General features: G+C 47.0%; 1 protein-coding gene across 1 annotated transcript; it reads left to right on the top strand.

Annotated features, from left to right (window-relative positions):
* Positions 1-1,603: 1,603 nt before the first annotated feature.
* On the top strand, positions 1,604-26,398 carry LPL (lipoprotein lipase). The gene is made up of 10 exons (XM_075931343.1): positions 1,604-1,865; positions 11,822-11,997; positions 12,495-12,674; positions 13,743-13,854; positions 15,896-16,129; positions 16,651-16,893; positions 18,466-18,586; positions 19,769-19,951; positions 22,087-22,188; positions 23,762-26,398. The coding sequence occupies exons 1-10, from the start codon at positions 1,754-1,756 to the stop codon at positions 23,802-23,804; spliced, it is 1,506 nt and encodes a 501-aa protein (XP_075787458.1). The 5' UTR covers positions 1,604-1,753; the 3' UTR covers positions 23,805-26,398.

Raw genomic sequence — 26,398 nt, 5'->3', positions numbered from 1 at the left:
GCATAAGGAGCACACACACAAGGGATCTGAGTCACTGTTGCACTGCAACCTCCATTAAAACATTTCCCAACTTACGAGAACTTACGAGTAATGTTCTTTTAACAGAGTAGTGTGTACGTAAGGGCTTACCTACGTTTCGTGTCATCTCCGTATGTATTTTAGAAACTTTATGCCTCCGTCTGTCTGAGTCCATTTGTTCAAGAACTCCTCCTAAAGTTAAAGGTAAGAGTGAGGATCCCCAAATGTGCTATTCAGCTTCCTCTTATCCTAACTTAAAGCAAGGGCAGGGTTTGGTTGTACCAGGACAATGGGATGTGCCTGGAATGCGACCGTTTCTCGTTAAATGGAAAGGGAGGGGGTTTGATAGCAGGGACAGTTATGCTCTGCAATGACCACAGGGGGGCAGCAAGCATGGGGGACAGTTATACTGCAGAGTGACCACAAGGGGGCAGATGCACTTATAAGAGTGGCCAGCTAGGGGTAGGGCCCTGTATGTGGTCAGCAGCACCCCTGGCCTCCAAGCCAGAGCCCAAACCATTCCCCCAGCCCTCCGCCCCAGTGCTGAACACCGGGGATGAGGGAAAGGTGCAGTGGTTCTTCCAGGGAGCAGATGCTGGCTGGGGCAAGGCAACACAGCTCCCACCACGATGGCCCCACCACGGTGGCCCCCCCAGAGAGCAGCCACTGGCCAAGCAAGGAAGCCCCGGCTGGCCTCAGGGCTGCCCTGAGTCCCATCCCTCCCGTCCCCCGCCCTGATTCCTGCACCTCCCACACCGTGCCCTGAGTCCCCACAAGCAGGGCCGGTCCACAACATTTTGGCACCTGAGGCAAGGAGCTCAAATGACGCCCCCATGCCTCCTTGCTTGGGCCAAACTTTTAAAAGGTCTCAATTCTGCCTGCTTCCTGTTCTACTCCTCTCATGGTACTGCTCTGCTACCTACCCTAATAAAGAACTAACAACTTAAAATGCCTTGTTCAAAAAGTGTGAACTAGTGGCGCTTCCCCCCCACCCCAGTCTGGCACCTGAGGCGGCTGCCTCAGTTTGCCTCATGGTAAGGCCAGCCCTGCCCACAAGTACCCAAGCAAGGCCGGGTAAATCCTCTAATAAAGAAACACTTTAGAAGCGGATTAAGCTAAAGAGGAACAAGGCACTCTTGTTCCAGAATAAGAATGTCCACATGCGGCATTATGAATCCAAGTTAACTCAAGTGCAGCCGAGCCCTAGTTCAGTAGAGGCTCTTGTGCTGCCCTGAGCGCCTGGGTCTGAGGCGCTTGCTGTAAAGGTTTAAAAGCTGGCCCCCTGGCTGCCAGCGAGCACTGCGAGAAGATTTGCCTTGACACACTCAATGTGCACAGGGAGCAATCGCCCGTCACTCCTCCTCAGGCAGGGAGCTCCCCAGCAAGCTCAGCCAAGCGCAGGCACAGTAAACCAGAGCTGAACTCTGGCTGGGTGACCGGGCTGACGCGTCGCAGCCCCTTGCCGGCGAGAGGCAGGGAGCTGGTATTTGGAGCAGAGCGCCGGGCCCCTCCTCCCTCCTCACTTATGATTTTATAGCCAATAGGTGGTGAGGGATATTTGCATATTTCCATTCACATAAGGGCCTGAAGCGGTGACAGGAGGGGGTCCCGCCTCCTCTTCTAGCAGACCTGCTGGCACTTTTTGCACATAAACTTGAGGGAAACTGCACTGAGCCGCACAAACTGCACTCGCCTGACTAGCTCCGGACCTTGGACCAGGGCGACACCTCCAGAGATGGCCAGGGGAGCCCTGCTGGCAGCCCTGGGCCTGTGGATTCACTACCTCGCTGCTGCTGCTGCTGCTGGCACGGCTGCTGCTGCCACCACACAAGCCACGCTTGTCCCAAGTGAGTGAGAGTCCATGGCCCGGGCAACACGGGGAGCGGCAAGACAGGAGCACGTTGGCAAACCGCAACTGGCACTTCTCGCTGGGTGTCGCTTCAGCCTAAGGGGGTGGGACTGCTGGGGGCATGCACAGGTGGAGTGGCTGGGGGGCGAGGGGTTCAAACATGCCCAGTGGTGGAGACCAGCTTGAGGGGCTGGGGGCCCACACAGGTGGCTGGGAGGGGTGTGCATGTTGGAAAGAGAGGATGGGTTGGCGGTACCCAGCGGTACGAGTAGCGAGATGCAGGGGGACATTGGGTGCATGCGCAGGGAGGAAGAGAGGCACCAGGGCATGCACAGAGGAGCTGGCTGGAGGCACACACAGAGGAGGCTGAGGGGCAGGCAGGAGAGGGTTGGGGGCATGCACAAGGGGAGGCTGTGGGACAGGCAGGAGAGCATGGGGCATGCACAGGGGCGGCTGTGGGGCAGGCAGTGGCCATGCACAAGGGAGGCTGTGGGGCAGGAGGGCACTGGGTATGCACAGGGGCAGCTGTGGGGTGGGCAGGAGGGGCTGGGGCATGCACAGGGGCAGCTGTGGGGGTGAACAGGAGGGGCTGGGGCATGCACAGGGGCAGCTGTGGGGGTGAACAGGAGGGGCTGGGGCATGCACAGGGGCAGCTGTGGGGGTGAACAGGAGGGGCTGGGGCATGCACAGGGGCAGCTGTGGGGGTGAACAGGAGGGGCTGGGGCATGCACAGGGGCAGCTGTGGGGGTGAACAGGAGGGGCTGGGGCATGCACAGGGGCAGCTGTGGGGCAGGCAGTGGCCATGCACAGGGGAGGCTGTGGGGCGGGCAGGAGGGCTGGGCTATGCACAGGAGCGGCCATGGGGCATGCACAGGGGCGGCAGTGGGGCGGGCAGCACGGTGCACGTGGGCATGGCCGGGCGGGGCGAGGGGTGCGCGGCAGGTCCCGGGCCGGGGCGGGCGGGCGCAGGAATGCCTGGAACGCGGGCCGAGGTGACCGGGCGCGGGGCGGGAGCGCAGCCGGGGATGTCCCCGCGGCCTCCCCGCCCGCGCCGGCAGCCGCTGCGCCCGGGGGCCGGGCCGGGCGGGGCCAGCGGCGGAGCCGGCGCTGCCGCCCCGCGTGTGCCTGGGGCTGCTCCCTCGCTGCGGGCACCAGGCGGCGGCCCGGCCTCGCTCCTGAGCTGCCCTGCGGGGAGGATCCGCGCCCCTGCTGCCTGGCCTAGCGTGCAAGAGCAGGTCCGAGCTGCGCGCCGAGCCTGCCCGCGAGCCGGCGGGGCGCTGGCGCTGGCGCCTCCCCTGCAGGAGCCATTGCCCCAGAGCGATAAGGGCACCGCCCCTGCGCTGCTGTCCTGCTGCGGCTCCCAGGAACCGGCCCCGCTTCTGGGCAGTGTCCTGTGAGTTCAGTGGCCTGGCCGGTTGCACAAGAGGTGAAGCCGGAACAGTCTGAACATGTCATGTCAAAACCACGAGCGAGTTGCCACATGGACTAATATCAATAACAACAACAACAATAATATAATAATTCATGCCTTGGGGTTGCAAGATGAAGCAAATAGAGTTAGTCTGTAACTTTCAAAACAACTTTAAAAAACCGCCAAAGAGCAGTCCAGTGGCACTTTAGAGACTAACAAATGTATCTCTATAGTGCCATGGGCACAAGCCACTTCCTCAGATGAGATGATCTCAAGACACATCTGAAGATCATCGCGTGAGGAAGTGGGTTTTGCCCACAAAAGGTCATGATACTATCTATATATTTCTGTTAGTCTCTAAGGTGCCGCAGGAGTAGTTATACTCACACAGAGGATAAATACATATATAAAATACACACGTATGTGTGTGTGTGCATATATACATATGTGTGTGTGCTTGTATATAGATATATCTCAATCACACAGTATGTTGAATAGAATAATACATTGCCAATAATAGAATGTCACTTATTTTCACTTTTCTAATCCGCAAAACGAATACATTTCCACCAGTCAAAGAACCTTGCAACTGACCTCTCATCAAAGGCAGGAAAGAGTTGAATACACTTTAAAAGTCTAAGCGGTTAGGAAAAAGTTTGGACACACCTGTTGCAACTACCACATGCAGTTACTGTGGTAGCTACCTAAGGCCCAGACCCTCAGTGGTTTGAGGATCCAGGTCTACTTTTTCTCTCTGTCCACCACCGCTTTGGAGGAAAGCAATAACAAGTGGGTGAAGAGTTAGAGTGACAAGTAAGGGGACTATGTTTCCCAAAAGGAAAATGGGTCACTGAGCCAGGCTGGCCTGAGCCCTCCTACTCGCCATCCTCCCCTCCCCAACCAAGCTGGCCCGAGCCAACAAGTGAATGCCCACTTGTGCCAAAAAAGCCAGGATGGGAGGGACAAGGCTTAAAAAAGGGACTGCCCCAGCTGAAACATGACCTAACCAAGAAGCCCCCACAGCCAACACGCCAGCCGCACCGTTGGGCAGCCAGAGAGGCTTCTGCACTGGGAGAGCAGGCGGTGCGGCCCCCAGCCTCTGGCACAGCAAAAGCAGGCTGGGGGAGGAGCCTCGGGGACTCGGGTGGAGCATGGGTGGGACCAGGTGAGGCAGTTTGGGAGGGGATCACCTTCCCTTGCCTCTGCTCACTGCTGGCACCCATCACAATAATAGAGCAGTGACATGGAATGAGGATTCTCTTCCCTCCCAGAGAAAACTTGCCAACCTAGTTCTTCATTCCTACAGTGTTAGTTCTCAGACACATAGACAATGTGGGAACGATGTGTGAGAACACCTCAGGGGCAGCCAAGCCAGGAGGCTGCTGTAACACTCCTTTAATGTCTCACGGAAGTCAATAGTAATAGAAATGTAGCCGTGTTAGTCTGGCCTTGCTGAAACAAAAGACATAATTAAAGACTAACAAGGTGGTTTATTAGGTGGTGAGCTTTCGTGGGCCAGCCCCACTTCCTCAGATCAAATTGTGGAAGAAAATTGGCATGACCAATGGGATACAATCAAAAAAAAGTGAACACATATAAAATAGACAAATCAGAGTTTAGAACAGTGGAGGAGGTGGGGGGGGGAGGTTAATGTCTACAAGGTAATGATATTAGAGGTGATAATTGGGGAAGCTATCTTTGTAATGGGTGAGATAATTAGCATCTTTGTTGAGGCCCATTCGTAAAGTGTCAAATTTAAGCATGAATGACAGTTCAGAGGCTTCTCTTTGAAGTCTTGTGTTAAAGCCTCTTTGAAGCAGGATGCAGGTAGTAAGGTCGTCAATCGGTGTTTTAGGAGCTGGGGAAAGCAGGCTGTGGGCCCCGGGGTAACGTCTGAATCCTTAATAAACAGAACAAAAAGTGTTCAAGGGAAAGTGAATTTACAGGGCTAACTGCTGATCTCAGTTTCACCAGTGTAATTCCACATCAGTCAAAGGTGTTATGACACATTTACATTAGTGTAACTGATAACATGTGCCCCCACCAGCTTGTAATATGACAGGTAGAACCTCTCTAGTCCAGCGCTCTCTGGTCCGGCAACATCTATGGTCCAGCATGATTTTAGTTAGCTGGATGCCCACTTATCGTGGGTGTGGCCAAGTTTCCCGTGGTCCCATAAAGTTTGTTTATAGCCACTAGTTCTGGCTCTCAGTGTTCTGTGCTCTGATTTAGCTCTAATTTACCCATCAGTGTCCTCTAACAGCCCAGCAAGCAGTGGCAGTGTTGGTAATGCTGCTAGACAATATTGACCTCTTGTGGTTCGGCAGTGGTCAGGTCCTGAGGGTGCCGGACTATAGAGGTTCAATCTGTAGTAACTAAAATATAGGCTCCTTGGGTTCACTGGGCTTGATGTGTAATTTTGCTCACGTCCTCTAACTGCTCTGTGACTTTTTATGTAGTGTTGCGGCCATGTTGGTCTCCAGACTAACTTCTGTCCATGAAAGAGACAAGCTTTTCAGCCCCATGGAGCTCTTCATCAGACCTGTCATGGAGCATCTAAGTTTGTCTCTGTCACCAACAGAAGCTGGGCCAACAAAAGATACTGCCATGCCCACCCTGACTCTCTCAATTTGACTGACAAACAGTACTTATTTTTTTTCAGGTATTTGTCAAGACCCTGAACTCTTTGGTGAGAAAATGTCGCAGTGATATTTATATTTGTCATTGTAAATAAAATACATTTTTTGGCTATCAGTACTCAGTTACCCTTCTGTAAAATGGGTCTGTGAGGCATGTAAGCCCTTTGGGTCAGGAACCCTTACTTTGTGTATATACAGTACCTAGCACAACGGGGTCCTGGTTTCAGATGGCACCACTTGTTCTGCCATAATACCGTGTTATGCCACTGTATAAACTTTCCAGACAGATGGCATACCGGAGAGCTAACTGCACAGTGCAGTCATAGGATCCTGATAGATTTATTATGTGTGAGAGAATCTCATATTTGGAAAACTCTCCTGTCTGTAGACTCCCTTAGGCATAAATAAAAAAAAGGGCCCTTGTATTTATTATTGTAGAAGACTCCCCATAGCTGTATCAATTCAGCTCCGTCTTAAAGAGAGAGTCTTGACAGTGTTTTAGGGTGCTGGGACCACTGAGCATTGTGGACGGTTGGAGAGACGCTCCCAGTGTATCGTTTTACAAGCATACCAGATGCACTTGAGAGACGCAGTCATTCCACAGGCTCCGAGCCAGCATGTGTGCCGACATTTGTGCCCACAGGGAGTCCGGCTGAGCCCCAGGGAGCGCTGTTGTAAGTGCTGCAGTTAGCTCAGCTCTGGTTTATTGCAGGATCAAGGCCACAGTTTTTACTTCCTGGGATAAATAAACTAAGGTGAAGCTCTTACACTGTAGTTAAACAGTAGCTGCTTTATGGGTTGTTACGTGGCGTTGTGGCAGACAGTGTGATATTTTTATTATTTGAACCACTCTTCTCCATCCAATGATGATTTTTTGTCTTTAGGCCGTGCAAAGGCATTTCAGGTGTCTGATTTACATAGTTAGGGAACGTGGGCTGAGCTCTAAGAAGTTTGGAGAGGGGAGAGTATTCAAGGTGACTGATCAGAGATGTTTTATTGTGCTTTGGTTTATCTCACCAGAACTTTCACTGTTGTTTGTATAAATATTTGAGCATGTGTGTGTTGATTTCAATGGAACTGGGCCAGGCCAGGATCCCATGATGTTTTACGTATCTAGCAATGTGAATTTCCACATCTGTGTACATAACGTGGCAAAGGATGAAATTCCTGTTGATCCAGGATTCCTTCCTTAAATTGCAGTGCAAATCCATTGATTCATAGTGGATAATTATTTAGATCTTACAATGCTTTATATCCCACACCTAGATGGGGGTCGTTCAACGTGCTCAAAATTCAATTCCCAGTTCACCTGACAGTAGCGATACAGTCAATGAGGCTGTGTCTAGACTGCAGGCTTCTTTTGGAAGAGGCTTTTCCGGAGGAGATCTTCAGAAAAAACTTCTGAAAGAGAGCGTCCACACTGAATGGACACTATCTCGCATTTAAGCTGTGATTACTATGGACAGAGTGGCCACCAGGGCACCTGTGTTTTTTCCTCTTGTTTTGAAAGAACTCTCTTTTCCCTGTCCACACACGCCTTTTTCCGAAAGAGCTCTTTCAGAAAAAGGCTTCTTCCTTGTAGACACAGGTTTACCAATGTCATAAAAACTCCTCTGTTCTTTCGATTTTTTTCCCGAAAGTATGCGACTGCAGTGTGGACATAAGTGAAGTGTTTTTCGGAAAAACAGCTGTTTAAAAAAACACCCCAACAACTAGGTAGTGTAGAGATAGCCTGAATGAATTGCTGCTGTTGAAGTCAATGGTAATTTTGCCCTTGACTTCAGAGGGAACAAGATTTCTAGGCAGTCTGCACTTGGGCTGGTATTTGTAACCTTTCTCCTTCCTTCAATTTCAAAAATAAAGTAAGTAAAACATTGTAGACTTTGCTATTTTGATTGGCTCCCAGACAAGTATTAAGATTAAAAGGTGTGCAATAAAAAGCCCAGAGTGAATTTCAGGGCAAGAAAATTGAGTTTCTTTATAGAGCATCTTGCTAGCCCTACCCCAATAATAAAGGCCAGATAATTATATTTTGTAACAGTCTGGGCTTTAAAGATATGTGTCAGAAAGATACAGCTTCCATACCGTGCTGAATCAGGACCATAACATATATTAATTTTTAAAAAGGAATAATTTTGCTTTTAAAGAGCACTTAAGTCACTAGTCCCTATAAAAAAATGTTGTCGAAAAAGCAAAGTTGCACCCTCTTACCTTAAATTGGTCCTTCATTTGATTGAAACCTGATTTCGATCCATTTTAGTTCACACCCATCCTGTGCCAAATTCAGCTAAATTAATATAAACTTAGTCCTGTTGCAGTATGGGGTGAGGACTGGGTGGCCTCTTGAGGTGTTTGCAGCCTGTATTTCTGTGATTCTGAGTGTGTGGTGCGTTGAATGGATACACACGTGCGCGGGTGCACACATGAGTTTGGAAGGTAAGACAGGGAAAGGAATAGTAATGGTAGGGAATTCTAGTTTCATGATATGTTGCAGCCAAATCATCTTATGCTGCGATCTAATCAGATTTTGCATGCCAAACAAAGGGAAGTCCAGAAGATCTCTAATGAGCACCTCAGTAGTGCAGGAAGTAAATACTGGTGATCAGTGATCCCTGCAAGCTGTGCACTTGTGCAGCTGCTCAGGAGGGATACACATGCCACCCAGTTAATTAGCAGATTGCCCAGAGCTAGATCGGTTTCTATGGGTGGTACATATTCGCATGTCTTGGTTCATATAAAATTATTCCGCAGGTAGATGGAAAAAATCTGCCCAGGGATGAAAAAGATTAGAAGGAACTTTGCTGGTGACTCTCACAAACATAGTGTCCTCTGACAAAGTAAAGATCTAGTGTCCAAGGGCGTACTTCGCTGCTGAAGATGCTGTCCGTCAGCTGAGTTGCTAACTATTTGTGGCTACTGAACAGTCAACAGCACTTACTATAAGTACAGGTTGCTAATGCTGGCAGTGGAGCTGTATCGCTATTCATTTTGACTTCCTGGCTCTCCCTCTGCAATTTCAGCTGGACTCATCTTCATCTCCTCTCACCCAAGGCAGGTTGCTTTGCCTGGTTACATAGTTGATGTGGGCGCAGAGGCGGCTGCATTTCAGAGGTGGATGAAATGGTCCCTATTTAGAAAGTTGAGGGGGCTGAATGCTTGTAATGCACGTCGAGCTCCTCCAGTGAAAGGTGCTACAGAAATGCAAGCTGAGCTCATTAATCATCATATACACTTCTGTATAACAGCATCCCTGGAAGTTAAGTATATTCCAGCCTAGAGGGAGAATTCCATGCAGGTGTTGTGTTGGCCACAGGATATCAGAGACCAGGTGGATGAGGTAATATATAAAGTATTTCTTAGAGGGTATAGTCTCAGCTACAAACAAATAGTAGCTTACATACGGGAAATGCCACACTTCTAAGTAGATGCGCGTTTGGTCTATATTTGGGATAACTATCAAATAGTCTTAATGCGGCAGGGAATTGCCATGTGGAAGCTAAATACAAAGGAAACAGTACAGTATAAAGGGAATACAGGTGGAGTATGCTTGTTTGCCTTCCTGGGTGTAACAGGAAATTTACATATGTAAAAATGTTATGAGGTTCTTGCACGTTTTATGGTTGAAAAAGTGGCTTTTATTTCTTGTTACAACTGCATTGATTCATCACAGAGGGGAAAGTTAAACAGTTTGATGTTTAACTAAGAACTATTCAGGCTTTAGGGCTTTCTTTGCCTGGGCTGAAGGAAACAAAGAAAGAAAATTGATCCTAGTTACTCTCAGGAACTTTTTTTCCCCCAGAAAGAGAGTAATGGATTGAAGAGATGATTAACATTTGTGGGGAGAGAGTGAAATTCTGAAGGGGCTGTACATGCAAAAAACCATAAAAAAACCAACCCGCACAAAAACAAAACAAAACAAAACAAAAGCAAACAACCCAAGGGTGCAAATGATAAGGAATAAGTAAAAAAAAGCTAAGTCTACATAAGCAACTTTTACTGATTCTGCAATGTCAGCTGTGGTCTGACTTTTATTTAATGCTGTATACAAATGTCAAATGCCCTAGTGTAGACAGTTCTACTGCACTGAAAGTGATTTGGCCTATACTGCTAATATGGCTGGATCATTGTTTATTTGTGATGCTGGGTGCTGTCACCCACAGTCACAATAGTGACTGGACTTCAGGGAACATACACATCCTAGCCACGGATATAGCTTTAAGCACATGAGGAATTCCATGAACTTCAGTACAACTACTTGTGTTTAAAGTTAGGAACTTGCTTAATTACCTAGCTGAATCAGACCATTTATATAAAACATGGAATTACATATATAATTCATGACATTTACAGGCTGGTACTACAGAAAAATATAGATACCAGGCAAGAAATATTTTCCTATTCTTAACATCTTTCTTCCAGAAAATTAACTTTCTGTCTTAGAAACAAAACCAAGCCAAAACGGCCATACTTTGTGGGTGCCTTGCAACAGTTCCATCCTCCCTGTACTTTTGTGTTCCCTGCAGCTGCTCTGAGCTTTTAATGATTACGTTCCCAGAACTCTGTGAAATCCTGCTGGGAATGGTGCCAGCAAACACACAGGTGAATAAAACTGAGAGCAGCATTAGCCTCTGTGGGTTAGATGAGGAGAAATCAATATTTGCTAACAGGGAATTTGCCAATGAAGGCCCCTACTCAGTAAAGCATTTTTCGCATGGGCCTACGTATCTCTCTGCTCAGCAAAGCGTGCATTTAATCACACGCTGAAGTGCTTTGCTGAGTTCAGCTTTCATACATAAAGGCCTGAAAAAGGGCCACATTATTAGTTTGCTGTTTTTAGGAGACTATTCTAAACGTCAGAGGTTTTTTACTCTGCCCTGAGTGTGAATTCCAAATCGCCCTCACTCGCCTCCTTTCTCGTCTCATAAAGTGACATCCAATTTCTATGTTTATTCTGAAAGCAGAGGAACTTCTCCATGAAAGAGCTGACTTTTGCAAGCACCGCAGCCTACATGCTGTGTCATATATGTCCTTTTCCTTCCCTCGGATGGATATAGCCCTAGATAGAGAGCAGCTTTTCTTAGAAAGTTGGTTATCAGATTGTCTGACGCAATATTGCCTTTGAAACACAGGCTTCTCTTTTGTTAGCTCGCTTTAATTCCCAAGGCTGGCTTTTGACCTTCTCACTATTTCTTTTGTCTGAACAAACCCAGACACCCACGTTGCATAACAGCCTAAGTGAATTTGCTGCTACTAATGACTTACTGAATAATCACAGTTTGCTATTGCTTAAGAAATGATTTCCATGATAACTATTATGGGGGAGACACATCAGCAATCATATCATGCTTATTAGGAACTCAGTGACTTCTCATTGTCCCACTCCCCCCAATTTTGAAACCGTTGGATGTTTCTCCACAATGCAGGGCTAATTGCTTTTCAGATCCACTTGTTTTAGCTCTTCTCTATTACAAGATTAAAATAGTCTCAAAGGTGTAGCCGTGTTAGTAATTTTAATTTTAATCCTAATGAGTAGTCCTGTGTCACCTTAGAGACTAACAAGAATATATAGTAACATGAGCTTTCGTGGGCACAACCCACATCATCAGATGATAAAGTGGGTTTTGCCCACAAAAGCTCATGATACTATATATTTTTGTTAGCCTGTAAGGAGCCACAGGACTACTCGTTAGGATTAAAATAAATGGCTAAAACAACTCCTATAATTGGCCATTATTCGGCCAAGGGAATGGGCCTTAGTAGGATGAAATTGATATTACCTGATCCTCTGCCCTCTTTAGATCTGTGACCATTAAAATATTTGTTTTTTTTTTTAAATTAAGCAATTGCCTAAAGCAGAACAGAATAGTTTTCATGCCTATTCCCAATTTGCTGTCTCTACTACAGGAAGCACCATAGAAACAAAGAGAGACTTTGAGGGGATTGAGAGCAAATTCTCCTTAAGGACAGCTCACGAACCGGATGAGGACATCTGCTACTTGGTCCCTGGTCAGGACGACACCTTGGCACGATGCAACTTCAACCATACCAGCAAAACCTTTGTGGTGATCCATGGATGGACGGTAAGAAGGCACTTCTCTTACAGCTCAGCTGAACTCAGAACTCCTTCCTGATGCCAGGGTGTTTCTCGCTCAGAACAATTGCAGCATCAGACTCTGCAAGGAGCTACTTGCATCAGCCGAGTGCATTTCAGTGCCATCCAGTGAAATGCATTTCTGCAGCGTCCTGCGCAGACGCCAAATTTGGGGCCGCATCCGTATCTGCAAAAAAAATGAGTCATGGGTATCTCCATTCAAAGATCCGCAGATGCGGGTATCAAGCTGACATCCGTGGGTTGGCAGGGCTCCACATTCCTGAAACTTTAGCCGGCAACGGAAGTGTGTTTACAGGAAAAAGGTTTTACTTTTCTCACTGTACGGCTCCTTTAGCATTGGAAGGTGGGGTTGGTGACTCTCTCTTGCTATGTGATGTGCAGCATGAAGCCAAATGAGACTCCAATCTTAACAGAGGCTTCAAGGCTCAACTTCAATACAAACACTAATGCAAAATCTCTTTTCAGGTAACAGGGATGTATGAGAGCTGGGTCCCAAAGCTGGTGGATGCTCTGTACAAGAGAGAACCTGATTCTAACGTCATAGTTGTAGACTGGCTAAGTCGTGCCCAGCAACATTATCCGGTCTCTGCTGCCTACACTAAACTGGTGGGAAAAGATGTAGCAAGGTTTATCGACTGGATGGAGGTGAGCACTTGCACAGAGGGCTAGGGCCCATGGAGTGCGTAAATTCTAGGAGCTGGAAGAGTTTAATGGTTCAGTTTAGCTTGCTCTATCTCCATTCCAGATTTCTTTCAAGAGGAATTTCAGGCCATTCAGAAAATGTGTGTGATTTTTCTAGCAACAGATACACGTTCCCTGTAGTGTGCGCACACACACACATCTGAACTGCTTTGGAAAGAGCACTGCAGGGAGAGTGTGTTCACTCGTCATTGTTTCAATACTCAAAAGATGCCAGTGAACCCAAGGGAATTCAGAGAGGAGCTGAAAGGGGGGGGGTGGGGCTGGAGTCATCAGGAAAAGTTAAGAGTTTAGGTACAGCTAAGGCAGGGCACACAGTAAGAGGGACTGATGTTGGATCAACCCCACTACACAATTAATTCCACAGAGACCCCACAACCTAACCCTGAGCCCCTGCTAAACCCTAACTTCTGCCCAGACCCCAGACACCCACCCCAGCCTCCTGCCCTAAGCCTGCTCCTGCACCCCAAACATCTCCTCACCAGCCCCACCCCATGGCCCACACCCCAAGCCAGAGCCCTCGGCCCTGCCAAACCTGAGCCCCTTTCCACACTCCAAACCCTATCCCTGCCATAGATCGTCCATGTGCAGAATAAAATTTGTTATGTGCATTAATATGGAAGTGATGTGTTGCACATCATCTCCATATCGGTGCACGTAACAAAATTCATTCTGCACACAGGCATAAAAAATGTAGAGGGAACACCAACGGCCAATACAACATGCATTGGGAGAAAGTTTTCAGTGGGAGTCTATCTGCCCAGTGTGCCTCTGAACTAGAACTGCAGAGAGGGGCTGCAAAGATCATCCAGGCAAGCCCCAAAATCTGCCCTTAATCTTGCACATGGCACCTAATCCTGTCTCCACTGAAACAAACATCGAACTGTGTCGTCTTCAGCTAGGAACAGTGTAGGGTTACAGTACAGGGCAATCTTTCAAATAATTTTTCTGTCTTAATTGTTTTGGTTTTGCCCCCTTGGAATTGAAACTGAAGGAAAAACCTCTCTTCCGTAGGAGCAATTCAGTTACCCGCTTGACAACCTGCATTTGCTGGGATATAGTCTTGGGGCCCATGCTGCTGGGATTGCGGGGAGTCTGACCAAAAATAAGATTAACAGGATCACTGGTAAGGAAAACTGCTGTTCATCAGTCTGTGCGCTCACAAAGCGGGAACACAGGACCCGTTTCTCCCTTACCTTGTATATTGGTTTGGTTTTAACAATGGTGACTCTGCCTACTACACTTTATGCCTGTTATTGTTGGGTTGCTAGAGCTATTGTTGTTAATGGCTTGTGCGATGATGGCACCAGAGACCGGAGCTCCACCATTAGGGATGTAAAATTTTGATTATTTGGCTAATCGAATAGTCGATGCAATTTGCATCAACTATTCGATTAGGCGATAAGGGCGCTTCTGCCTTTGCTACACTTCGAAGTGTTGCGGGGAGCATGGGGCCAGCAGGGGGCTCGAGCAGTCCCCAGCTGACCCCAGACTCCATGCTGCGCTGCCGCTTTGAAACACCTGGGGAGTCCTGCGTCAGGCTCCATGCAGTGTTTCAAAGCAGCAGCATTGCCTGGAGCCCAGAGTCAGCGGGAGAGTCCCCAGCTGACCCTGGGCTCCATGTGGCACTGCTGCTTGGAAACACTGCATGCAGCCTGGGCCAGCTGGGGACTCCCAGCTAGTGCTGGGATGCACGTGACATTTCAAAGTGGCAGCACCACGTGGAGCCCGGGCTCTGTCCCTGTGCTCCCGCAGCACTGCCGTTTTGAGGCACCCCTTCTGCTTCTCTCCCGCTCCCTCTTTCTGATAGCGGCCGCAAGCGGGGGAAAGCAACTAGCCTGTCGACTGTCCGATAAGCATTTGCTTGGTTGAGTCGTCATTCACATCCCTACCCACCGTGCTTGGCACTGGGCGTACTTTGACCTATAAGGTAAAGAAACCCTTGTGGGTCTGCACTGCAGAGCTAGCTCAGTCTCCTCCTGTGATATTGCCGCCAACCTCTCTCCTGTCCACCCACAAAACCCTCTCAGCTGAGTTCTGTGTTGCTTTACACACAAGTTAGTTGGTCCCACTGGGGCTCTTGGTTAGATCACAAGTGCTGCTTTGACGTGGGTTGGTGACCCGTCCACTTTGTCGCGAGGGCTACAAGCTAAATTGCTGGAGTGCCGATAGTCCTCCGGAGCCTTCCCACAATGCCATTCTCTCCTCACCCACTTCTGCCCTGAAAGACAGAACAAGACTTCTCATGGTTCACTAGGAAAGAATTGGAGAGAGCTCAATTTACTGCAACACAAGGAATCCTGGGAGATGCCCCCCAGAATTCCTAGTGTTCCCCCGTGGGAGTACAGCATATGGGGTAACCCGATGTCTCAGTTTTATAGGGACATCCCGATATCTGGGTCTTTTTCTTATACAGGCTCTTTTTACTCCCCACCTGATCCCAGTTTTTCACCCTTGCTATCTGGTCACCTGAGAACACAGTAACTTGGTTAGAGATCTGCAGCGTTGAGGCTCATGCCCAGGTTAAATGTAGAACTGTCCTATCAGGATTAACCATCTGTTCTGGATACGTTTGCCATTATGTGATGGGATTTTGCCCAGTAAGGGAACGGGCTGTGTGCTCTTTAAGTGCCACAACTGAAGTTTTGATTGACTGCTAGAGCAAGTCATTCTTTCGATTTTTGAAATTGAGGCCATTTTGAAATGTCTTTAATAACAGCGTTATGGACAATGATTTTTTTTCATTATTCGGTCTCCCCTGACCCATTTTTGTGCCAGCAGTTGATCTGGTTGAAGTGATTCAGGGTTTTTTTGTGTGTTTTTTTTGGCATTTTGCTTTAAAAAACCCCTCAAAATCTTGAGAAAATGGGAAAACGCTTTGAGAAAAGTCTTTCCCCCGCAGCGATAAATACTGCAAACACGCACAAGTTGCAGTGCCTTTTTTCTTTACACATCTTTTATATGCACCATAGTCTGTGTAGTAATGAAGTGCTAATGGCTGTATTTAGTGCTTTCGCATACATGCATGTGGGCTGTCATTAATGTCTTGAAGGAGGCGGCCATGCAAACAGAACCACATTGAGACTGAGGCTCCCCAGAGTTTGGAGACTGTTATACAGATTGCATCAGTTTAATCCACTGCTTTTGGGATTTTTACTCCCATCAAGGTTTAGATCCAGCTGGACCTAACTTTGAATATGCCGAAGCTACCACGCGCCTGTCCCCGGACGATGCTGATTTTGTGGATGTCCTACACACCTACACCAGGGGGTCTCCAGATCGCAGCATTGGGATACAGAAGCCTGTTGGGCATATTGACATCTACCCAAATGGAGGAGGTTTCCAGCCAGGCTGTAACCTAGGCGAAGCCCTGCGCCTGATTGCAGAAAAAGGCCTCGGAGGTAAGGCTTCTTTGCAAAAAGAAAGCTAAGTCCAAGGGATCTAGGGCGGGGGTGGGAAACGAGGCTTTCACCAGCTCTGGAAGGGCTGGGCTACGCTGCCTCTGGAAATCTGTGTTTCAGCTCATATGTAAGCCATCTTTGACTAACCAGGCCTGGTGTGGGTGCTGGGATCAGTGTTCCCTCTCATTTAAGTTTATGTGCAGAATACATTTTGTTATGTGTACCAAGGCATGTGTGGATGTGCACCATCCGTAGAAACACATGCTGCTTGCTGTGAGTGCTCTGTGAATCAGATGGGCAGCATTTGACTCTCTCCTGGGTGGCTGCCCAAGTGTTCAGCTTACCGGGAACACTGTGATGGGCAACTCACCTGCCTGGCCTCTACTTTATTTGTATTGAGCTAGCTTAAATCAAAGCTAGCATGTCTACGTCTACCTGAGCTGCTAATTCTTACTTCAGATCCCATGGAGATGAATCCTTGGCCACTATAGAGCAGTTATCTGATTCTCTTCCTTTCACAGATGTGGATCAGCTGGTGAAATGCTCTCACGAACGTTCTATCCACCTCTTCATCGACTCCCTCTTGTACAAAGACAAGACAAACGTGGCCTACCGGTGCAACGCAAAGGAAACCTTTGAGAAGGGGTTGTGTCTCAGCTGTCGGAAGAACCGCTGCAACAATCTAGGCTATACGGTCAACAAAGTGAGAGCCAAGAGAAACACCAAAATGTATCTGAAGACTCGCTCTCAAATGCCCTACAAAGGTAGGTAGCAGCCACGTCATTGCAGGAAAGAGGTTTTGTTTACACTGGGTCATGTGGGAGGAGAATGATGATCTTGCTTCTTTGCATGCTGGTGTTAGTAGTGGGTGAAGATCTTTGAGGTTTTCCCTTTAGAAGATCTTTGAGGTTTTCCCTTTAGAAGAGGAAGGTGGGGAAGTTGACGTAACAAACTGCTAAGAGATCCAAAGGGAAAAAGGCCTGGCCAACCTAGTCAGTTACTCGGCTTGGAACAGTCTGCCTTTCTGGATTTTCCCATCTCTTTCTTTTCCAAACCAAATCTGACTGAGGATGGAAAGAATTGGGCTTGTTTAGTTTGGAAAGGAGAAGACTGAGAGGGGACATGATAGCAGTTTTCAAGTACCTAAAAGGGTGTTACAAGGAGGAGGGAAAAAAAATGTTCTCCTTGGCCTTTGATGATTGGACAAGAAGCAATGGGCTTAAACTGCAGCAAGGAAGGTTTAGAAAAAATTCCTACCTGTCCAGGTGGTTAAACACTGAAATAAATTGCTTAGGAAGGTTGTGGAATCTCCAACACTGGAGATATTTAAGAGTAGGTTGGACTGACATCCATCAGGGATGGTCTATATCAGTGTTTCTCGACCTTTTTTTTTTTTTTTTTAATAAAGTACCCCCTTTTTTTTAAAAAAATCACCTAGTACCTACAGTTTTCAGACACACACAATTTTTTTCTTCCATTGCAACACATTTGTTTAAACAACTTAATCGTAGCCGGGCGGGTGATGAAATGTTTGGGTGTAAAAAGTACAACAATAATAAAGCGCTGTAAAACTCAAAACAAAAATTCAGTTTTCTTCACATTTCAGTCGTGCTGATGTACCCCCAGACTTCTCTCGAGTATCCTTATGAGTACTCGTACCACTGGTTGAGAAACATTGGTCTAGATGGTGCTTGGTCCTGCTGTGAGGGCAGGGGACTGGACTCCATGACCTCTTAAGGTCCCTCCTAGTTTTAGTGTTTTATGATTCTATGAATTCTTACTCTTGCTGGAAAAACTAAATGCTAACCAAAAAGTGACTCATTCTGAGCTGAGTTCACCAGAGTCAATACAGCAATGCCTGTGCCAGGGTTGGTCACGGCAAGACCTACACTTTTTTTTTTTCTGATTGCCACAATGGCGGGTCTGAAAAGGAAATTGTTGGAAAGAATCGCAAAGCTTTCAGCTAGGGGAGGAACAGTAGCTAGGCAAGCCTAGCAGCACTGACAGTCACATACAGGCAGTCCCTGACTTACGAACGGGTTACGTTCCGAACACCTGGTCATAACTCGATTTGGTCGTAAATCGGAAATACCCTTAAACGCGCTGCCTGCGCTGTTTGAAAAACTTGACGTACATGGTTCTCAACTCGAAAATATTAGTTCGAACTAGCGGGGTAGTGTAGACATACCCTGGGTGTGTGTGGCGCTTGAGCAAGGCGGGCAGATCTGTGCCCAGGGTTTTGCAGAGCTGTTGAGTTTGCTAGTTCCCACCCCCTTCTCTCTCTGCTGCCTAGTTTCATTGATGAATTTTCCTTTCCTCTTCTTTCCTCCACCCAGTCTTCCATTACCAGGTCAAGATTCACTTTTTTGGAAAGGCGAACGTGACCAAGACAAATCAGCCATTCCTGGTCTCTTTGTATGGCACTGCCTCTGAGAGCAAGAACATTGCTTTGGTACTGTAAGTATCAGTGGAAATCCATTCAGACACATGTGCATCCCACTTTCTGGTCTATCGCTAGGCCCAAACCACAGAGGGTATGAACCTGCTCTAGCCCCTGATACAGAACCTGGCTGTCTTGCCCAAGCAGTAGAGACTTATGCATCGAGCGCTCCTGGTGCTAAGATAACAGCTGTCAGCCACGCAGTGCTGGGGCGTGTAGTTTCCATAAGGGCCACTTTGACCGACAGAGACGTGAACAAGAAAAGTCACGTCTGGCTGGCGACGCATCACAATCCAAAATTCTCCAAGCCAAATTCACGACCTTATTGTGTCATCAGGCATTAAGCAAAGCTCCCTGCTGAAGGCCGCAGGGAGTTCTGCTTACACTAGGACAGCTTGGATTTGCTGTTACGCCAGAGTGGCGGGACTGTTTTCCCACTTTAGAGCCTTCATTTCATGTGCTCGTGGAGTGATAGGCAAAGACTTACATGAAACTTCACATGGAGTTTTGTCGCCCATTGCGGATCCATCAAAAGCCGCACAGATGGGGAGATGTGTAAGAGCTGTCCAGTGCCAGATTGACACAGAGACGGGAGCAAAGATAGGTTAAAAGGGCCCAAAGTAAAGTCAGTGGGTAGCTGGTCACTGACTATAAGAATATAAGAATGGCCATATTGGGTCAGAATAAAAGTCCATCTAGCTCAGCATCCCGTCTGCTGACAGTGGCCAATGCCAGGTGCCCCAGAGGGAATCATCAAGTGATCCCTCTTCTGTCATCCATTTCCAGCCTCTGACAAACAGAGGCTAAGGATGCCATTCCTACCCACCCTGGCTAATAAATATTGATGGACCTAACCTCCATTAATTTATCTAGCTCTTTTTTGATCCCTGTTAAACTCCTGGTCTTCACAACATCCTCTGGCAAGGAGTTCCACAGGTTGACTGTGCACTGTGTGAAGAAAAACTTCCTTTTGTTTGTTTTAAACCTGCTACCTATTAATTTCATTTGGTGACCCCTAGTTTTTATGTTATAGGAACAAGTACATAAATAACTTCTCCTTAATCACTTTCTCTATACCTGTCATGATACTGTAGACTATGGTGGACTTTGGATCAGGCCTTGAGTGAAATAGAGCACACTTGGCCATCTTGGAAAATACACAAAGCCCACTCACAGATTGTAACTTTTTTTCTCCATAGACCTGAAATTTCCACAAACAAAACCTCCTCTTTCCTGGTTTACACCGAGGTCAATATTGGAGACCTCCTCATGCTGACGCTGCAGTGGGAGAAAGAATCCATTTTCAGCTGGTCGGACTGGTGGACCTCCTACACTTTCGACATCCAGCGTGTCCGAGTGAAGGCAGGAGAAACTCAGAAAAAGTAATTGAGCTTAAATTGCTTGCAGTGCAAATCGAAGGTCAGATTTCATGGCCAGTGGGGCAGGACTCTCCAGATACCTGGGGGGGGGGTAGTTGGGGGGGGGTGGAAAGTGATTAGGAGCATTTGTCTGAAAAACAAGCCGAGGGACAGGTTCTCGGTGGACGCACTAGTTATTTGGGGTGCAAAGAGCCGTAAATCTGGCTCAAACAGCACATTGCCATAGCAACAAGAGCATCTCAGTGATCTGGTCCCATTATTTCCATTCAGCCATGCACTTAGGACTGTGGCTAACATTAAGGATTGGAGTAGCCCGATGGCCTTCAGTGGGACTACTCGTTGCTTGAAGTTAGGCATGCGCTTAAGTGCCTTGCTGAATCAGTGACTTGGATGGTATTTGCAGCCCCTCTCGCCTGACCAGTTGGCAAATGACATTTTTCATCACAAAGAATGCACCTGGGAAGGGACAGACTCCCAAACACCCTTCCACATTTGTATTCCCCCAGGAAGTGGGGGTGTGGCCACTTTGGAAGCTTTTTATTCGCTTGGGAATCCTCCATTCTGGAGGGCAGCAAAGACAGCATGTGACTTTGTTGTGAATGAATACCACAGATCCAAAGCAGCGTTCCAGGGTAGCTCAGAAGCCGAAATACCTCCACAGAAACGGATAAATAGATTTCAAATTGTGAACAATGGAGTAAATTCATAAAGCTTGAAGTGTGTTGGCAGGAAACCTGAACGGAACAAGAGACTACGTATGTCCAGTTGTGTGTAGTGTAATACATCCCGCTTTTGTACAGTAGTAAGTTTTTCAAAATGCATACTAATGACAGCTGGAGAAACATGGACAAAAATATCAACCAGTAGCTTTGGCCAATAAAAGCAGCTGCTGGGTTTGGCTGAAATTGGCAACATACTTCATTCATAGAAGTTCAGGAGAGCAAGGTTTTTAACCAAGAATGTTTAGAGAAAGCAAAAGTCACATGAACGTTCATGTGTATCAACTCCCAGGAGAGAGTTTACACTGGAAGAGTAGTTCTTACAGGACCTGCCAAAGACTTAGGCGATATGTAGGTCAAATATACTTCCTTTCCCAAATTCCTCTCTGCCTGTATAGAAGTTCCTGATTCAACTCTCAAGAGCCTGAGGCTACATCTACACAGCAGCGCTATTTTGGGATACAGGAACCATTCTGAGATACCTATTCTGTGTCTTTTGAGCGCGTCTGTTATTTTGAAATATAACGGGCTCGCTATTCCGATATCTCTGTAAACCTCATTCCATGAGGAGTAAGGGATGTTTTGGAATGGCGATTTATTTCAAAGTAAGTGCTGTGTAAACAGTGCCAAATTTTGATATAAGCTATTTTGAAATAAGATATGTACTTTTCATAGCTTAAATTGTGTATCATATTTTGACCTACGGTACAGAGTAGACACACCCTGATAGAGCAAAGTGTTTAAGCAATGACTCTTTGGGAGCTGGGGTCATTCAGCAATTTGCAGAATAGGGCTAATAAAGGGCTTAGTTTTCAATCTAATTGGAGTAGCCATGTGTCCATTACAGTGCATTGAAACAAGTCAGCGTCTTTTTTAAATCTCTTACCAATGAAGTGTCACTGCACCCAAGTTCACTAGAAACTGGTTGTGCTGTTGGAAATTTTACAGATTTTTTTCTAATAATATTATTGTAATGTTAAACAAATACAGGTTGTATTTTTCATGTAGGATATCTTAGTGCTGGTTAAATGGATTTTTTGATTGGTTGGAATTTACAAAAATTTTAGGTCAGAAATTTTAGATTTTTAAATGTTTTGGGACTAAGTAAAATGAAAGGAAATTTTGAAATGTAAAGTCATTGGAAATTGGGAGAGGAGAGTAATTTTGAAACTAAAACTCAGCAAAATTGACACAAATTGGTGAAATGTTTGTGTTGCCACAGCAACATTGTTTACTGAAAAAATTTCAGCTGGAATTTTCCTCCCAGCTCTAGCCGTTCCTGATCTGATTTCTCATGCATTTAAGAAACAAATAATACCATCCTTGAAAAAGACACGTTTCAGTGCCCTGACTGCATTTAAAGAGCTAAAACGGCCGTCCCTGTTCAGCCATGTGAAAATCCTTCTGTTTCATCTGTAGAATGGTGTTCTGCTCTCGCGATGGCATCTCTCACCTCAGAAAAGGAAAGGAGGCGGCAGTGTTTGTGAAATGCATGGAGAAGCCCAAGAAAAGAGGCCCAGGGTAAGTGCTGTACTGCAACATATGGGCCCACCCAGACAAATCCGTGGTGGCATTCAGGATGTTCTCAGTCTTGACTGAGGTGGTGGGGAAAAATCTTGTGAGAAAACTTCATCTCAGCATGTGGCACTAAACCTCTCTCATAGAGCTGGAAGAGACCTTGAGAGGTCATCTAGTCCCCTGCCCTCACAGAAGGACCAAGCCCCATCCCTGACAGATTTGCCCCGGATCACTAAGTTGCCCTCTCAAGGATTGAGCTCACAATCCTGGGTTTAGCAGGCCAATGCTCAAACCATTGAGCTATCCCTCCCCAATCATGAGAGTGCAGGATTGACTTCCCCAACGCGCTGCGAGAAATGACCCACATTACTATGGGGGTCTCTGAACGTTGCTAGAGATTATGAAAACTCAATGACAGAATAGTTGGGCCTGTTTCTCTGTACAGCCATTGACCCCTGGGCAGCGGGAAGGCATGGGTGTGTGGGGGGGGGGGATGTAAAACCCTACCAGCTTACATCCATGCTTTGCACAGGAGAGCACAGGCCTCAGAGTCCAACTTTCCCCGGGACACTCAGACCCCGCTCAGCCTCAGGCCCTGCCTTCACTCCACCCCTTGCCCTGAGCTCCCATCCTGCCCTTTCCCACCCTGGCCCCGCTTCTTCCCCCTCTTCCTGCTCAGTTCCTCCCCCTTCCCCAAGCACACCCTGTCCTTGTTCCTTCCCCACGCGTTCTGCATGCCACAGACCAGGCATTGGGAGGAAGGGGGAAGAGCTGATTGGTGGATTGCCAGCAGATGGCAGGCACTGGACGGGGGGAGTTGGCTGTCAGTGGTTGTTAAGCACCTGCTATTTTTTCTGGAGCACCCATAGTGTTGGTGCTTATGCATCAGGGGGTCAGGTAGGGTGTAAGGTGATGCCTTTTAACTCCGCAGGAAGCAAGCAAGTGCCCCTTCCCCAGTAGCTGGCTGGGGTGGGGGAAGCAGAAGGGGTGGGGCCAGGGCCAGAAACTCTTTCAGCTGTGCTGCCTGGGATGCTGCCCGCGGAAGGCAGCCTGCTGCTGCTAAGGCCAGGGGGTAGGGAGAGCCAGAGCAGTGAGGGGTACAGGTAATGTGGGGTGGGGAGGGCATGGGGTCCACAGGCTGAGGAGGAGTCATGTGGGGCGGTCATGTGTCCTCCTTTTTAGCTGGAAGTGGGCACCAGTCATTTGTGGTCCAGGGCTAAGCCCCGTTGAAGTCAATGCAAACTGCTGGCACTTGTCACGCCTGTAAAATTCAGGCCTATCTTGGGACTCCAGAATTTGAGGGCATTTTTTAAAACATTGGCTAGTGCAACGCCCACTGAAGTGGATGGAAAACCCTTTCTAGGGGCCACAGTGGGCTTTGAGCTGTTCTTTGTTTTGCTCTGATGCACCTAAGTTATTTTAAGCACGGAAGAGAGGGGGGTATGTGTAATAATTAGCAGCCAGCAGTGATCACAGAGCTGAGCAGCTAGTGTTACACCCAACAATTATTAAGACTTTTAAAAATCTCACAAAGAAGACCAATATAGGTTTTAAACGTCTTCTATTTCTCTTTTAGAGACCTCGAGGAAAAATCATCCCAGGAATATTCTGAAGAATGAAGTGGATGAAATATTTCTACTTCGGACGGAAAAATAATCCCCATTGTGTTGGGTGTTCAGAACTGAATGTATTGAAATATTTAGCAGCTGTAACCGTGCCGGGCCTTTAGCCTGCTATTCTTAGGTATTCTAGGAGACTCAGCGTCTCAGGACACACAAAGTGGTTACGTAACTATAAAGAACGTATTTACCAAATAGCTTAAATGCTTCTACAGAGAGTGTAACAGCTTGATTACCTGGAAGAATTAAGAGTTATTTTGCCTCAAAATATCACCTTGTAACAAGGTTTCTTGAGATAGTGTACTGTATAGCAAATTCCTAGTATTTATTGAAAAGTTTCACATCTGGGCCTGTATTTTGGCTTTTTTAAAACTTGATTTGTGACGCTTTAAAAGATTTTTTCCAAAACCGGACAGATGTCTGTTTTTGTGGTTGGGTCACATCCATTTGTAAGGAGTTGAAAGACTTTTGCTGACCTTAGTGTTGGGTGGTCTAATACATATTTAGCACATGTGTAATTGTCATTCAAGAAAGCACACACCTGCCCTTGCTAAGGCTGGTACTCAAAAGATGCTCAAAGATGCCCAGGACTGAATATGAATATGGAAAGAGAAAATGCTAGATAATAATGCATTGGAGTTTACCTCAAGTACAACAGGCTGCGTAACAACTTAGCCTAAGGTATGAGCTATTAATCTGTACTCTGTTAAATAGCTGATAGATGTTTCCAGTCAGGGGCAATGTTCCCTCTAATTTTTTTCCATCCGTATGCAGAATAAATTTTGTTATGTGCACCGAGCCATGTGTGGATATGCACCACCCGTAGAAACAAATGCTATCGGCTGTAAGTGCTCTGCTAATCAACTGGGGGGTGGCATTTGAATCTCTCCTGGGTGGCCACCCAAGTGCTCAGCTTACTGGCAACACTGGTCATTGCAGAATGAAAATGCTAGCATTGCCTCAGATGATATTTTAACATGAATGGGTAGCCTCTTTTTCAAATAAAGCCATCTAAACCCTGAAGTTGCTCTGAGTCAGGGCCTGCAAAAGCAGCCACCCACTGGAAACTGCAAGCAGCTTATTTTTGTCACCTGTTCACAACCGTACCCACCAATGTGAAACAAGGTGACAACCATGCTCAGAAACAGAGTTTGTCATTCGAGCCTCCTGTGTGCCTGTGTTTTCCAGAGGTGAAAATGGACAGGCTGTGATCACCCTTCCCTTTGCTGATGTTCTTGTCTCCAAAGACAAGATTCTGTTGCTTCCTCGCCTGTGACATAGGGGTAAAGCAGTGAGCTGCAAGAGGGTTGGAAAGGACACAAATTGCAGTAAGGTTCAGTATCTAGGCTAGGGGTTGTGAAGCTTCCTTGTCCCGCAATCCCCTTCTGGCAACAAAAATTACTAGACTTCCCCAGGAGGGCGACCGAAGTCTGAGCCTTCCCAGCAGGGGAAAGAGGGCGAACTCCAAACTCGAGCTCCACCATCCGAGCAGGGGGGCTAAAATCCAAGGGTTTCAGCCCCCCGGCAGGGGCCTGTAACCGGATCCCTGCCGTCCAGGGCTGAAGTTCAAGCTAGAGTTAAGCTTTGCCTTGGGCGCCAGCAAAACTAACGCCAGCCCCGGCAACTCCATTAAATTGGCATCGCCACCCACTTTGGGCTCCTGACCCACAGTTTGAGAGCCGCTGCGCTAGGCCATGCAAGGAACCGGAGAGTATTATTCACAAAACGCAGTGCTTTGAGATCACTTGAACTAGAAGGGCCATAAGCACACACAAGCACAGTAAAACGGAAGGTTTTTTAAAAATATAAATAATGTGTATGTATTTTAGTGCCATGAAAAGATCAGTAGCTGCCTTTTATTAAGCCATAAATTAAAAACTGGGGAGGAACTACTGAGCTACGATATGATTATACCTTCATTTTTCATAATCCTTGTGCTTATTACCAAACATACGGTGAAGGTGGCATTTGTGCTAAGCCATGCAGAACAAAACGTGACGCCTGCCAGTAGGTCCTGTTTCAATCACCATGCCATTAGCAGATCAGGTGAACATAGAGCTAACCCTGTGCAATATGTTGCAATGCCAACAACTCACAAGGTGCTAAAATGTGATGTCTCAACACAACCCAGTGTGGCTGAACGAGGATCCGAGTGTTGCAGGGTCCTGGAGCATGTGGCTCGTCCTCTGAAAGGAATAAAAACATATTTCTGGTTGGCATTGCTTTTCCTAAAAGACGAGCTCTTTGGAAAGAAGCCACAAGAGCACATGCATATTTTAGTACAGGATTTAATAACACATACTGCACTTGCAATGCCCAGTGGTGAAGGTTTCATGAGGCCGCATGATTGAGCTTGAAATGTTATTTATGAGCTGTAAATATATATTTTTATATCTGTGTGTAAAGCTAATTTGTATATATTGCAGAAATTACCAAGATTCTTTCCACTTATCCAGTTGTGCGCTATCAGTCCTAGAGATCTGGCTTTCAAGGAGTTACTTCACCATGCCTATAAAATAATAGTGTAATATGCATTTTCTAAGGAATTTTGTACTGAATGGAAGCCCGAGGTTTCAATAAAGTTGTTAAATTAA

Source organism: Pelodiscus sinensis, chromosome 6, assembly GCF_049634645.1.
Source record: "Pelodiscus sinensis isolate JC-2024 chromosome 6, ASM4963464v1, whole genome shotgun sequence".
Lineage (NCBI taxonomy): Eukaryota > Metazoa > Chordata > Testudines > Trionychidae > Pelodiscus > Pelodiscus sinensis.
Note: the sequence above shows the minus strand (reverse complement) of the source record. Positions and strands in the feature narration are given on the sequence as shown.

Bases quoted from the DNA above. Each gene is read 5' to 3' on its own strand.
- LPL (XM_075931343.1), top strand. From the start codon at position 1,754: ATGGCCAGGGGAGCCCTGCTGGCAGCCCTGGGCCTGTGGATTCACTAC. The intron at 12,675-13,742 runs GTGAGCACTTGC...TCTCTTCCGTAG, and splicing joins GGTTTATCGACTGGATGGAG to GAGCAATTCAGTTACCCGCT. The intron at 13,855-15,895 runs GTAAGGAAAACT...ACTCCCATCAAG, and splicing joins TAAGATTAACAGGATCACTG to GTTTAGATCCAGCTGGACCT.